General features: G+C 35.6%; 1 protein-coding gene across 4 annotated transcripts in view; it reads left to right on the forward strand.

Moving 5' to 3' along the window:
- Positions 1–13,867, forward strand: part of GK (glycerol kinase) — a 34,653-nt gene extending 20,786 nt beyond the window's left edge. Inside the window, exons 14-21 of one of the 4 annotated variants that reach the window (XM_014948357.1) lie at positions 976–1,072; positions 2,837–2,921; positions 5,736–5,856; positions 7,601–7,744; positions 8,709–8,789; positions 10,597–10,683; positions 12,659–12,729; positions 13,729–13,867. In XM_014948357.1, the coding sequence (XP_014803843.1) occupies positions 976–1,072; positions 2,837–2,921; positions 5,736–5,856; positions 7,601–7,744; positions 8,709–8,789; positions 10,597–10,683; positions 12,659–12,702 (659 nt within the window). In that variant the 3' untranslated portion in view covers positions 12,703–12,729; positions 13,729–13,867. The remainder of the gene's footprint in view (positions 1–975; positions 1,073–2,836; positions 2,922–5,735; positions 5,857–7,600; positions 7,745–8,708; positions 8,790–10,596; positions 10,684–12,658; positions 12,730–13,728) is intronic. The other 3 variants (XM_014948358.1, XM_014948359.1, XM_014948360.1) reach the window with 3 other exon arrangements.
- The last annotated feature ends 1,511 nt before the right edge of the window (positions 13,868–15,378 follow it).

A 15,378-nucleotide genomic window follows, 5' to 3' on the forward strand; every position in this document is an offset into this window, starting at 1 on the left:
GCTTTGCAGATCATACAGAAGAATAGATAGTACTGTCACATGAATTAGCCAGCTGTAGAAACACTACAGTACCTCTTGGCTTCACAAGTTTGACTAGACCTTTGGAAGGTTTGAGTTTCAAGAACTTTAATCTTGTCAGTGTTGTTAAAATCATGTCGGACTTCGTCTTCTCTTACTGTTTTCCTGAACATATCCTTCCTTCTCCCTTCACTGCTTTTTTTGTGGAGTCTTTATGAAAGTACTATTTTTAAAAGAGTTTTTGAATAAGTTTTGCTACTTCTTTTCTCTATTGCTATGCTTCTCTGATCAATGCAACCAGAAAAAAATTTACAAAAGCAGAAAAAAATACTTTTTTATTATAGGAAGGAGCTGCACATTAGCAATAATTCCTTTGCAGTTCTAGCTGTTTTAATGTAACTTAAAAAATCACAAATGTTTTAATATTGGGAAGTTCAGATATCCAAAGTTATTTCTCAGATATTAAGAAACATAAGCTGGGAATTTAGACCTCAAAATCCATTTGAAATTAATGGGAATTTAGTTTTGAACTCCCTTTGGTCTCGATCCAGTTTCATTTGCTTGCCTTGACTTAAATGCAAGTAAGTTGTGACCTTTTGGACTGCTTTGATGGTTGCATTCTTTATCCACAGGATATCCTTTGAAAACCTCACAGAATCTAGGTCAGAATATTAAGTGCATTATTTTGGTTTTCAGGTTTGATATTTCATTTTACATTTCCCACAACTCCCTGTGCCCCATATTCCATTCATATTGTTGAAAATGGACAACTAGTTAATGAGGAACAGAGGGCCAGTTAGTTGTATTTTCTAATTGTGTGTGTCTTCATTATTTTTGTAGCTGCCTAACATATTCTGAGTGTTTTCTCTCTATAAATAATAACAGCTTTAAATGTCATATTAAGTGTTAGTAGAGTTGTGGAAAGCTAAGTGAAGACTGTTTGTGTGTGTGCATTAGAAAAACTGGCTGCTGAAGCGGGGACTTCTTATGGCTGCTACTTTGTGCCAGCATTTTCAGGACTGTATGCACCATACTGGGAACCCAGTGCAAGGGGGTAAGGATCTGACTAAATACTGCATTTGCAGGGAGATTTAATGATTTTACAAATACTATAATTAGTCCTTCCAGGTATGTGAAATTGGTTTTTTGTTTCTTTGATGTGTCTGGATACATCATTCTCTGCGGCAATTTCAAGCAACTACTGAGTTTCTCTTTTGTGTTTAATCTGTTCAAAACAGCAACAGCTACTGGGATAAAAAGAAGGATTAGGTAGCTCAGCTACTCACCTTCCTCTCTCCTGCTCCAAAAGAAAGGTGGCAGGGGCCAGGGAAAACATTTGGTCTCGGCTGTGCATTTCAGAGGACAAGATGGTTCTATCATTCTTGCCACTGCTGGGGCCAGCTTTTTTTCTTCACACATTTCTGTTTCTGAAAGGATCTTCATCTCACTAAGGAGAAAGAGGAGATCTTCATATCTGTGAGCTGTCAGACAACAAAAGTAGAAAGTGAAGAATTTAGTACTGATTAGGTTTTTTGAGATCAATTTCTCATGGCTGCTGCATTCAGTATCTTAAATGATACAGACTATTAATTCCTCCCCACATCTCCCTCCTTTTTTTCCCCCTTATGTCCAGCTTTCTTACCAGTTTATTAAACAATCATTTTTCCTCTCCTTCCAGTCCCTTTTGGAGTTAAGACTTAACTATTTTGTACTAATTAGAGCAACTAGTTCAAAGAATAATCTACTATTTGTCTTTTCTGCTATTATGAGCTTGACTACTATTGCTGGAATCACAACATGCCATGGGAGTCACAGAACCATAACAAATTGAAATACAAAATAACTTTCGTAAGTGAGAAAAGAATTCTTGAAGAATATCTAGTTCCCAAGATTTCAAGCAGTTGCATCTTTAGAATTTAGATGCTCGTTGTACGTGGGGAAAAAAAAAAATCTTTGAGTTTGATGTTTTTACAGTTTTTCCGATCATAGTGCTTAAATTTTAAATGTTAAAAGTTGAAATTATAACAAATAAAAATGTCCTTTAATGTCTTTGAAGTCTCATGTATCCAGCACCAAATATAGCAGCATTTCTGTGTAGTACACTACTTACTATTCCTCAGATGTTGAAACAGAATAAGAGGATGAGTATTTGTTCTGCAGTTCACAGTATATAGACAGAATTCAGCTTACTCATCGTTAGATGTAGCATGATTTCCATATCCAAAAATCTCTTTGAAGGTGCAGGAGCAACTAATGATCAGAATAGATCTGAAAACAATTTTAAGCATTTAGAGCACAGACCCAGTGAGGCTTTTCCTTAAGAACTGAAAGTACTAGAGAATTTATTAAGACTTTAAAGATCGGCAATGATTTTAAGCATTTAGAGCAGAGACCCAGTGAGGCTTTTCCTTAAAAACTGAAAGTACTAGAGAATTTATTAAGACTTTAAAGATCGGCAATACTATTTTTTAAAGAAAAATCAGCCTAAATCATACATTTCCTTTTCTTAAAGGAAGACTAGAATTTGTATGTGTTTGTGTATGTATGGCTGAATATGTATCCACCTGCATGCAGATTGTCAATAAAATTCTAATTTATGGCAATTGTTTAGATTGGACACTGAAAGCATGTTTGTGTGGAAAACAGGGATGAGAGAGTTTAGATTTAAGAGGAAAAAGCTTTTTAATATTAAAAAGCAGTCCTCATACAATGGAACTGAATGAGCTTTGAATTAGAAGGCCTAGCTCTAAAGTAATAGTGTGTGTTTGGTAAATAAGTTTGTCCTGACTGTTTGGTTTTTTTTTTTTCTCTTCAACAGTATTATCTGTGGCCTTACTCAGTTTACAAATAAAAACCACATCGCCTTTGCTGCACTAGAAGCGGTCTGCTTTCAAACACGAGAGGTAAGTGTCCTGACTGTTTGGTTTTTTTTTCTCTTCAACAGTATTATCTGTGGCCTTACTCAGTTTACAAATAAAAACCACATCGCCTTTGCTGCACTAGAAGCGGTCTGCTTTCAAACACGAGAGGTAAAGGCAGATTGACTCTTAAATTCATTGTAAATTAGTATGATAACAGGGACTGCAGCTCTTCAGGAAGAGAGAGGATTGAAAAGAGTTAATGAAGATTAATCATATGCTTTATATTGTACTTGGATGCTCTTCTTCTTTTTATCTGGTGCTAATGTTGAAAAATTAGTCCTGTGGGCCATATGTCTGCTTTTGAAACTGTGCTAATAGCTGTTGAGTCTTCAGAAAGTTGTGAAGGAGCTTAGAAGTAGCATATATCTCTAATTCTAGTACTAGAAGTCAGGGTAAAGTTGCAGGAACTGAACTGATAGTCTAGTTCATTGTCTTCTCCTCTCTTACCTTGTCCCTCTGCCCATCCATTTCCTCTCATGTGACAGCTCAATGAACTTTCTAGCAGAAAATTATCCCTCTTTTTGCTGGGCTATTTTTCTGCTGGATTAATGATCTCAGCTGCCTCACGGAGGACTGTAGCAAATGTCAGAACGAGAGACAGGTTATGTGGCTGGGAGTAAGTGAGAAGGGAATAAAGCTCTCAGACTGAGTGAGAGTGAAGTTAACTGAGGAGATCTAATATTTCTTCATACTTTAGTCAATGTGCTTTTCTCACAATGGCAGCAGTGCTTGATTAGGTTTCTGGACATGATTAAATTAACCGATTAAGTCCTAGTGACACAAATAAAATATATGTACATTTTTCAAAGATACATTGTTAGTTCTGTCTTGTCAGAAACAAAGTTCTTCTGTTTTAATTCCAGTTAAAATGGAAGTCTTTTGTATCCTTCAGCAGAACCCTCAAATTTCATGTTTGTTGGAGTTTTGTTTTATTGTGCCATCCAATCCTTCTAAGTTTCTGTTCCTGGTAATCTAAAAAGCTCCTTCCTTGTCGAGACAGTTGACACTTGTTTTTCCTTCCAGAAGGCATTTTGGAAAAATTTTTCAGTTGAAACAGCTGTACAATGCTGTTATTAGACCAAATTTATATACTTGGATACCTTGCACTTCATCCAATCTCAGTACAATAGAGATAGCAGCAGCATGATCACAATTTGGTTTGTTCCTTCACCCCTTCCTCATTTCCAGAATTCTTTCCATTTTTTTTATCTATACTGAGTACATAGTGTGATCCAACATGCTTTTGCACAGTGATAAACAAAGCCAGAGCCTCCAACAATTTGTGTGTATAAAGCTGAGATTATGAGACACTGCTAAAGTTCTGAATGGTAAAAAAGGCCAGTGAAATCAGCATAGACAAATGTGAAATGGTACATGTGAAGGAAATAAGTGGTGGGGTACTCCCAGGTAACTTTGCTGCTGTATTATGAATCCTCTTTTCCAGGTTGTTTCTAACATATTGAACAGTGTAGGCCCATAGACAGATACTGCCACCATGAAAACTGGCCTTTTACCTTCTAGTTTTTAACCACTATTTATCCTGTGGCAGTTCTTTTAGTTCCTTTAAAAATTCTCTGGTAAAGGACCTTGCTGACTTAATTTCTGGGAAGGGGTAGAGTCTATGGGACAACTCATCTCTATATAGTTTTTACTGCCTTACAAACCTAAAATTTTTTTGTTCTTAAAAAAAAAAAAAGAAATGTTGACTTTTCCCGGAAAGGATTGTACAACTGGGTACTTTGTGAACTACAGAACAGCACAGAATGAATTGAAGTTTTGTTCTTTTTTGTGGCATACATTGCTTTATCATTTAAAGCTGAGAAAAACACACCTCTTTTTTATTCAAATAAATTGAAAAATTATAAAGAGATTTTCATTCTGTACTAGTTAATTTCTAAGTTTGTCAACAAAAATTATGCACAGACCTTAAAAAATATAAATGAGACATTTAATTGATTGTTTTTACAAAATCCTAGAAAACCCACTATTCTGCATTTAATAGGTGCTTGTAGGGTAATGCCATGGTGTTATCAGTAGCTAAGGTTTAAGGCAAATCTTACATTTTTAGGAAACCCTCTAAAAAACATATTGATAGATACTGGTGAACTAAATGCCCCACTGTCAGTTAATTATCCCTTGTAAACACTTTAACACTTTTCATTTCTTTTCAGCTATCCTCTGTGCCCAAAAAAATAAAACATAATTTTACAAGAAATTACACTATGTTTATTTTTTCAGTCTGTGTCGTATAATGTAAAAATCTCATTTTTCAGTAACTAAGTGAAAATATTTTAAGAGGCTGCTTTTTCAAAGTGATTCAACATTCAGGAGTTCCTATTGAAGTGTCTTCTAGATTGACAGTTCAAATGTTTTAATTTTTCAGTTCTTTAATGTATCAAATTAGAGAAAGTATCTAGACAAACTGTAAGGAGCTAAAGGACTCCACTTAGTATTACTTCTTCCTTTGCTAGCTTTGATAAAAGTTGTAGTTGTCATCAGCTTTGTTTCAAAATTCTTCTCAGACCATGTAAGCGGCACATAGGCTAACTGTAGAGCATCAGAGGACAACCATTTCCTACACTAGGATTTCTGTAATAAATAGAGTGCATTTGCTGTGTGTTAAACAAAACTGTATTGTCACTACTTCTGTTTTGCCCTCTTGATGTACTGGGGAGGGCGGAAATAATTATCCACTTAGCAGTCTTCAACAAATGCTGAATTACCAGTATTTTACACTTAGAGGGTATTATGGATTTCTCTGCAATTAAATCATAACATATATTACTCTTACTAAAGATTTTAGATGCCATAAACAAGGACTGTGGGATACCACTGAGTCAGTTACAAGTAGACGGAGGAATGACCGCTAACAAAGTCCTCATGCAACTCCAATCAGACATTCTCTGTATTCCAGTAGGTAAGATGAAATTAAAAAACTTTGTAATTTTTTCTTTTAAATTATTTTCTTTTGAAACCTGAAAACAACATTGATTCGCAATGGCTAATGAGGGCAATTTGGATTATTTGCTTTGTTGCTGTTGCTGGTCTTTTACTACTACTTGAGAATGTTGGGTTTTTTTTCAGAAAAAGTTTTTCAGTCTTGCTTCCAGTTTTGAGATTCACAGAAGTCACTAAACTTATTGCTTGTGTTTAAATATTACAGCACTGTGATGGTAATGAACTTTAAAGTTGTCATACCAATTTCTAAACATCTAAGAATTTTTAAATTGGTGAAATTAATTCTCTTCTGCGATGTGTTGGCTCTGAGAATCTTGCTGAGAGATAAATCAGAACTTTGCACCTCCGCTGCTCATGTTTTGCTCTTGCTTTTCAGCAAAAAGCGGATACCCTTTTTTTCTATTCCCTTTGCCTGAACAGACGTTTGATTTCATTTACAATGTAAAAGAAGACCCACAAAACACATTATCTGTTCTGTTTCCTCTCACAGCAGCAATGAAGAAGGGAATAGAAGTCACAACAAAAGTGGGAATCTTGCAACCAGTTGTCTTAGCATGCATGACATGAAATACAAACCCAAATGGGGTTGTTCCTCTCTAAAGCCAATGAAAGTTTACAATACCATAATTCTGATCCAACAGCAATGCAGCCATTTTAGAAATGATCGTGTAATGCTTCTTTCACAGAAGCCCCCTAGAATGCTAAAAAGGTTTTTTAGCCTTTGAAGGATGTGTTTCAGTGTGCTAAAGCTCTTCAAAGACCTCACTTGAAACCTGGAGCATTTCAGTGTCAGTGGAAAGGGACCATCCTAAGACATGTTTTAACACCTCTAGCAGATCCCAGGTTGCTGACTATTGTAAGCTGTATGTTAGCATCCTCAAGGATGCAGTATATCACTGAATAACAAATAATCTTACCTAACATGCAACTTCTAGAAAATCATTTAGAAAAGCTTCATGTTGTCTCTTATGCATAAACATGAGACGCTTCAGTGGAAAGTTTTTGACTGGAGAGATACTATAGCTTGCCTTTAATAATACATAGTACACAAGGATCGTGCTATCAGTGCAGATGCACAATTAGCAGATGAAAGGATATGATCAATAAAATCAGATTTTAAAGGATCCACTGCCTGAAGCAGAGAAGCAGGCAGTTCTAGAATTAATCGAACAGATTTACGATTGACATCTTGGGGGTGGGATGGTCTTCTATAGCATCTGTGGAAGGCAAATAAGCTAGTAAGGTGTGTAGCCTCTTTTAAGACCTCTTTTCTAAATATAAATGCTTTTAATAACACAATATCTACAGCATGGGAACAAGACTGATAACTTAGCCAGCGATCACTGCTTTGAGGAGGGAGAGAGAAGACAAAAAAAAGTTAAAAAAAAACCAGGCCTACTCTAAGGAAACACATGGTTGAGGTCAGCAGCCCTGCTCATAGCATGAAAATAGCAATTGCATGATTCAGTCTTGAAGGATGTAGTGATCTGAGATATTTCAGACTTGGAAAACTCACAGGTGAACTTAGCCTCATAACTACGTGAATGGCAATAAGATGAGATTTGCATTTGGTAAACTTAAAGGAAGCATATAGCACTTGTAGAAAATATATATCATTCTAGATATATATATATAAATCTTACATATGTTGTCAGTGATTTTTCATTAAAAATCATTGTGACCTTCTCTGTGATTTACTTCAGTGAAGCCATCAATGCCTGAAACAACAGCTCTAGGAGCTGCTATGGCAGCAGGAGCTGCAGAAGGAGTTGGAATTTGGAGTCTGAATCCTGGAGACTTGACAGCAGTGACATGTGAAAGATTTGAACCACAGATCAACCCAGAGGGTAAAACCCTTTCTTAATATCTAAGAAGTTGCAAATTTAATATTTTATGTCCAACAAATCAGGTTTTTTCTTCCTCGCAGTCTTAACATGGTGATATAAAACCAGCTATATGTAAATATCCTCACAAATGTTGATGATCAGGTTTGTAGTATTTGTTTAGAGAAAAGTGCATTTCACTTGCTGTTTTGTCCATTTATTGGCTAGTAAGATCAGAAAACGGTTAAAACAACATAAATCCACAGGCGGATGTGTTGGGTTTTTTTTATTTCTTCTATTTGGCACTGGTCGTTGCAGTTAGAAGCTTTCCATTTATAGCAAGTAAAATTAAAGAAATCTTGAGAAAGATGTTTCCTAAAGGTCCTGTACATTGGTGAGTTTTCACAAATGTAAAAAGGACAGACTGACTGGTTTTGGAAGACTTTTATTTTGGCTTTAAAAAGCCTATATTAATTATTGGTTTTTAGCTAAATATCTTTTCATCAGTTGGTAAGTGCTTCTAAAGATGGAACACATGTGCTTACCATAATCCACGTGCAAGACAAATGAATTTTTGTCTTTTCAATTGTTTCTTAATTTTTGTACAGAAATTTGTCGTACTATTTTGATAAAAATTACTGCCATAATCCCTACTTCAGGACAGTGTTTTCAGCACTGAAGGGCTTCTACATGAATAAAAATTGCTTCATTTTGTCCTACTTGTAAATCTTCTTATTGGTGAACATGCAGAATATTGTTTTTAAGGTTTATTTCTCCTTCCTGTGCATAACTGTGGAGTATTGAGTTATTTTGTTTTGGGTTGGTAGGGGTTTTTTTGTGCATTCAAAACAGCATTTTATAGTACTTGTTCTGAGCAGACAAACTATATTGTGCAGAGTGGAAAGTTAATATTGTAGTCTTTGCTTCTTGAATACTTGTATTCACATGTACTGAGAGGCCTTTCTGTTTGCTGATTTCTCAATTTCAGAAAGTGAATTTCGCTATGCTAGATGGAAGAAAGCTGTGGTGAAATCTATGGGCTGGGAGACATCTGAAGCTCCTTCAAATGGTAAACCAGAAATTACTGCCGGTCAAATATTATTAATTAACTAGTTAGTCTAGGTGGTTAATCTTGAGTTTGGTGACCTTTTCTGTTCATACCATCTCTGGACTATTCCAATGATTTAAATTCACTACTTAAAACCACTGTCAAAATGACACAGGAATACAGATAAACAGGTCTTTCTCTTGAAAGGAAAGCACAAGCAATATCTTGTAGGGCTCTGAAAACAGGACATGAAATCAAGACTAAGTGCAGGTTTTGTAGAATAGCATTGGTTTACAAAAAAAAAAGTCTTACCTGGAAGAAGAGATACAGCACAATTCTAAGACAGTTCAGGGATTTCATAAACTTTCTTCTACTATGACCTCATGTTGCAAAAGCGAAAAGTTTCATCCTTGCTATATCTTGCCTTTATTATTTGCTGTATAGGAAGGAGAGATTGACACCTACATCAAAATCTGACCCACAAGGGCTAAGAGCAAGAAGTTATCATAAAGTGAAGAATTGCATAGACCTATTGCTCACAGACAGAGAATATATAAACACTTTTGAGGGGCTGAACAAGATCTTTCTTTTGAAGTAGAGGACTTTTTCATCTGTCAGTTTTAAATTAAATAAAACCTGCAGTCTTCTATGATCTATAATTTGAATTTATATTTCAGCACTATTTCAAGATAAGTTTTTAGTCTTGAATCATCCTACAAGACTTCATTAATAGGTTTTACCTTCATTTCATTTCTTATTTGCTGGAAAAACTATTAAAATTAAAAGTATTAAGCAAAGAATCCTCAAAATGTAAACCTCCTCACAATCCACAGTTGCAGTCCTCAAGCTACATAAAGTCTTTTACCTTTTAGTCTTGAATCATCCTACAAGATCATTAATAGGCTTTACCTTCATTTCATTTCTTATTTGTTGGAAAAACTATTAAAATTAAAAATATTAAGCAAAGAATCCTCAAAATATAAACCTCCTCACAATCCACAGCTGCAGTCCTCAAGCTACATAAAGTCTTTTACTTTATTCTTGAAAGCTGAAGCTAACATTTTCATTTTACCCACCTATATGTTGGTTTACGTAATTTATTTCATGCCATGGTTATACAAACAATTCTGTCAAGACAATTTGAAAGAGATATAAGTAACACAGCATGAGTAACAAGACTCAGTCAGTATTGTCCATTATGATTTAGTAGCCTCTCTGTTATGTATCCCAAAATCCCAAATGCTTGATGTATATCTTACTTATAGGCCTTTATTTCCTTTTGAAGGATAGGAAATTCTGCCTTGCAGATTGTAAAACTAGATCTTGTTTTTCAGCTCATGAGAAAAGGGATATGTTTATCAAAACTTACCCTCAGTGATTATCTGGTTTAACACTGCAGGGGGGGAATGTTCTTTGTCTCAGTTCTTGCTTTGAAACTTTGTCTTCTGCCTACTAGGAGTATTTAAGATTGAAGAATATTAGAAATGGGCTCAATCTAGATAGTGCTAACAGTGGTGGGGGGGAATGTTCTTTGTCTCAGTCCTTGCTTTGAAACTTTGTCTTCTGCCTGCTAGGAGTATTTAAGATTGAAGAATATGGGCTCAATCTAGATAGTGCTAACAGTGGAATTTGGATTTGAACTCTTATATTGAGAGCCTGTTTTAAATTATGTGGGGGTTATGCATAATATTTTTTATTTTTTCTGCAAATGTCACTACATTTGTTACTTTTGCTGTTCATATGATTTTTAACACATCTATTGCAATTTATAAATATATTTCTCTTTTGATTTGCTTGACTGGAAACACCCTCCCCTGGATGACATCAGGTGACACTAGTATCTTCTCTAGTCTGCCTTTGGGTTTTTTTATTATCAGTAGCATGATAATGTTAATCGGAGCAAAGTACGTCTCAGGTTAGTTATTATTTGAACTAGATCACTTTAAAAGCTATCTACACTAGTTTAAGTGTTGGGGGTTTTTGTATTCCATCTGTTTATTTTTAGCAAAAATGACTGATGCTTTTTGTTGTTCATGCACACGAGTGTTTGAGGGTGTGAATTAGACATACGGTGCCTAAGTGAACCAAGTGAATGCTGTCTTGAATTCATCCTCATGTGCCATGAAATTCGTAGTTGTTAGAGGCACATGAAACCTTGGACTCTCGCCTCCCTTTGTCTAGCTATGCAGACTCTACACCATTTATAAGAGGGATCTGAGTCGGAGCAGCCTAGCAGAGTTTTGCATTGCCTGCATTACAGTGTGCATTGCAGTTAGAGTAAGGTTCCATCCTTTATCCTGTAATTCTTCTCAAAATGTTTAAAATTATTTTGAAGATCTTGCTTAAAGAAAGTGAAGACTTTTCTTTTGTTCCTGAAAGGCCTCGTGCATTCCTTTCATTTTTCTGGTTCCCTTGGAACTATTATATGGTCAGAAAACTTCATCTACTAAATCTATAGAATATTCTTTTTGTACTTTGCTCTTGATGGATAAGTGAATTAATTTTGTATAAAGAGAAGAGACCCTAAAAGGCCTATCTACAAAACTGGGGAAAGGGACTGTGTGCATATGCAATGAAGATGCATCTTCAACCTTTAGTATATGTTTTATTTTAAAAGAAAGTTCTTAATATGGATGACGGTGTTAGTTACTTATGCCAGAAGTAAAACATTTCATTAAGATATTCTTATGGTAAGAAACAGAAGTATAAATGGTGATATCATTTGTTCTTTGTTGTTCTTTTTCATAATTTCATTCCAAAGGAAATATTTTACAGAACAGCCATTATTGCCACTTAGTAAGCTTTTTATGGGGATGGTTGTTCAGTTTTCTTTATTTTGGTTTTGGCAGGATGGGTGGGGGGTATTAATTAAACAGACAATTGAGGACTCTAGCATGCTCCTCTGATGATGTGTTTGTATTTTGTTTATACTCACTCAGCCTGCATTAACTATTCAATTGTAATTTTCCTTGCATGGAAGAGACTGACTGAGCTTGTAGGAGAATGAAAATCAAACTAAACAAATGCTAGGCAAAAATCAAGCTGAGCAAATGGATTGATGTTGATTTACTAACTCTGTAACGTATCTGTGAATGAGAACAATTTTGATTATGAAGTATAAAATAAAACCAGCTGTGAATAAGTGGGTAAATTTTTAACAAGCTGAACTAAGCAATTTGAATATTAATTCCAGGTCAGGTTCTTCACCACATGGATGATACCTGAAATAATAAGAAGATCAATGATAAGTGGGTAGATAAGCAACTTAAATTCTGGGTGTATTGCTTTTTAAAAATAACTAATCAGTAACCTGCGTATAAATATCTAAACTTGCAGTGCTGGAACTCATTAAAAAAATGATTTTTTTCTCCCTTCCCTAAGCTTGTCAGTGCTTTTCTGACCCATAAGTGGAAAACATATTCATCTCAATTCACTTTGGATTCAGAACCCATTTTTGCCCTTGTTTTCAGATAACAGTAACTATTGATATAGTAACTGTAACTATATATATATATATATATATATACACACACCAATATAGTTACTTTATATACCAGGATGTTGGTATATTATTTACATGGTATGCTTGGGGACAGGAGAACTTGCAAGAAATTTCCAGCTTTTATTTGTTTTAAAAACAATGATGTCTAAAGAGGAATAGCATCAGTGATGATATGTACAGGTTGCAGTTTTGCTTAGCTGTGTGTTAGGATAGAACATGATATACAGAATTTGTGTTGCTGATTGGAGCAAGGCTGCTTCCCCTTTACCTTTTTGCTTTTAAAAGGCGGAACTAGCTGACCAGACATTCCTTCTACTTCAGTACAGGAACTCCATTAATTCATTTGTTACATTTTATCTTTTAATGAAACACTGGAACTCCAACGCAGTCATCAGTATAGTAGGTTTGAGGATTGAATCTACTGAGGATTGAATTCATCCTTCATGTGCTGAAACAGCAGTAAGTCTTGCATGACAACAGTGCTGTTGTTGAACGTGTCTCTGTAGGGCAGGGCCATGGTTTTACAACTACTGAAATGTGAAGGAAAAATCTGCTGTGGCAGAATAGAGAACACTAACGTGGCAAAAACCCGTTCACAGAACTGTTAAACTAATTGCCTTTTCATGCAGCACCTGATGACTGAATATGAACAACAATAGTGTATTTCATGTTATAATTTCATAATTTTGTCAAAGTCAAGTCAATTTCTTTTACCTTATTTTATGATCTTCATTCTTCTTCTCTCCCAGGGGAGAAAGGGACAATATTTAAGTTTATTTCACTATCAAAGCAAGTTGTGTGCAGCAACTGGAATCTTATGCTAAGATTCTGTTATGTTTTTCACACTAGTTCTGGAAATGGACATCTGAGAGATTTCAACATATTCTGTAGCTGTACTTTTTTGGGGGGTGGAAGTTAACTGAAAGTGATACAGTATTTTATTAGACTCAAATTTAAAGAAAGCCTCTGCATGCTTTGACTTTCACAGAGTAAGCTCTCAGTGCTGATAGTATTACTATATTTTTCCTCCTTAAATATCCTTTGGGTTTTTTTTAAAGATTCTGATTTTCCTTTTTAATTTCTTGTGTTGTGATGGTTACTGCCAAATTGCATACTAATATAGGGATCACTATGCAGTTCTGCAAGTTAATTGCAATAATATTTCCCAAATTTCTGAAAGCTGGGCTCATATTTAGAAAAAAAAAGCTTAGAGTATGTTGCTTCAATTCCTCTACTTGTTAAAAATTTACCCATCTTAATAGTGTGGTCTCTTCAGTTGACCCACACACTTAAGTGCTGGCTTATCTGGTGTCACAAGATATATCTAATTCATAACTGTATTAATTGAAAACAAAAGATGGTTATACTGAGTTCCTCTTATAGCTCAGTTGTGTAATAGTGTTATGAATGTTTTAGAGTAAATTCTTTGTCACTAATGCACATTTTTTCTCATTTAAGGTGCTGATAAATGAAACTACTTAGTGAACTCTCTGGATGCAGCTGATTTTTTTGTTTCATTTTGGTTTGTTGTCTGAAGAGGTTCCACCACCAATGTGATTAGACTACTTGTGTGACTAAATCCATTCTTGAAGCTGTCTGTTGCCAGTCCCTGAGTCTTCAGTCCTTCATTACTCTGTCCCCTTCCTCATCAACTCCAACTGCACTAGAGGCTCTTGCATGGACCATCTCACATCACCCTTTTAAATGTCACAAGCCCTAGCTTTGTTTGAGAGAGTTGGTATGACAAAACCCTTCAGCTTCTGAAGTAATGATGTCAGATGTTTAGCTACCCTTTCCAGGGTTTTGGTACTTTATACAACACACTGCAGAAAGTTAATGATGCACTATAGAACTTTGTAAACATCTTACAATTCTTCCAGCTGCTGTGAATTGCCTTTCATATGTCTATGGTTGCCAAAGATGTTTTACTGTAGTGGCCACTGGTCTGAAACAATGGTACAAACCTTTTAAACACTAGCTCAAAATCTATTATCAGTAGCACACATTGCCACTGGTTTGGCAATGAGGAGGTTGCTGATATGGTCTACAGAGCACTGCTGAGATGATCAATTACAAAGTTAACTTGTTTGGTTTGGCTTCTAGCGTATGTAGTCAGTTTACCCATTGTAAGTATTTAAGACACTAAGTTGTGTGAGAGAGGAGTAGGTGATAGATGTTTTGGCTAAGGCCATGTTTCATGTTCTTGTGCTTTTCTATTAGTTTGGAAAGACAAACTTGATACAGCGAGCTATTGACAGGACAGCTTCTTGGTCCTCAGCAACTGATAACTCTTAAAACTGATCTGTACAATGCACTTTTCTTGACCAATACTGCATATATTGTGTCATCCTGCTTAAGGATATTTGTTAAAGTTTTGAAAGTTGAAGCTACCTTAGTTTTCCTTAAAGAGGGTCCACTCCAAACTAAATATCAGTGCTTTAGTTCTTGATGTCATTTAGTATATCTCAGGGACCAAAATCTCCCTTTCAGTTTCCATGTCCATAGTTTTAACAGCAAGTTGTCACAAAATATGCTGGGACAACCCAAAACCCTGGCTTGGAAGAGTAAGCACTTGGCATCTGAAACGGGCCACTAGAATTCACAGGCAACTTGCACGACAACTGAGTTGCATCCACTTTGAAACTTTTTGTTCTCCACAGGTAAAGGAGTGAGGCAATAATCTTATCTTCAGCTTTCCGTTTTGTACCAACAGCGTGACAAATGCCAGCCTTATTGGTTGGGTCAGGGAAAACATGTGCTTGTATGGTGTCACTAGATCAATATACAATCTTATCTTCAGCTTTCCGTTACAGCATGACAAATGCCAGCTTTATTGGTTGGGTCAGGGAAAACGTGTGCTTGTATGGTGTCACTAGATCAATATAGAATGATATAGCAAGGTTAAACGTGGGAACAACACGGAGAATTTCAAAGATGTGTTTAAATGCACTAGGAGTTAAAGGGAGCTGGTTTTTGTGTGCGTTTGTTCTTAAAGGTTTTTGTCTTTAAAAAAGTAGTCTTTAGCAAAGTTTGGTTTTCTTCGTTAAACTATGATTACAGGCTTAGTTTTTAAAAGGTGTTAAATATGTGTGTGTCTGAAGCAATGGA

Source organism: Calidris pugnax, unplaced genomic scaffold (genome assembly GCF_001431845.1).
Source record: "Calidris pugnax isolate Ruff unplaced genomic scaffold, ASM143184v1 scaffold164, whole genome shotgun sequence".
Lineage (NCBI taxonomy): Eukaryota > Metazoa > Chordata > Aves > Charadriiformes > Scolopacidae > Calidris > Calidris pugnax.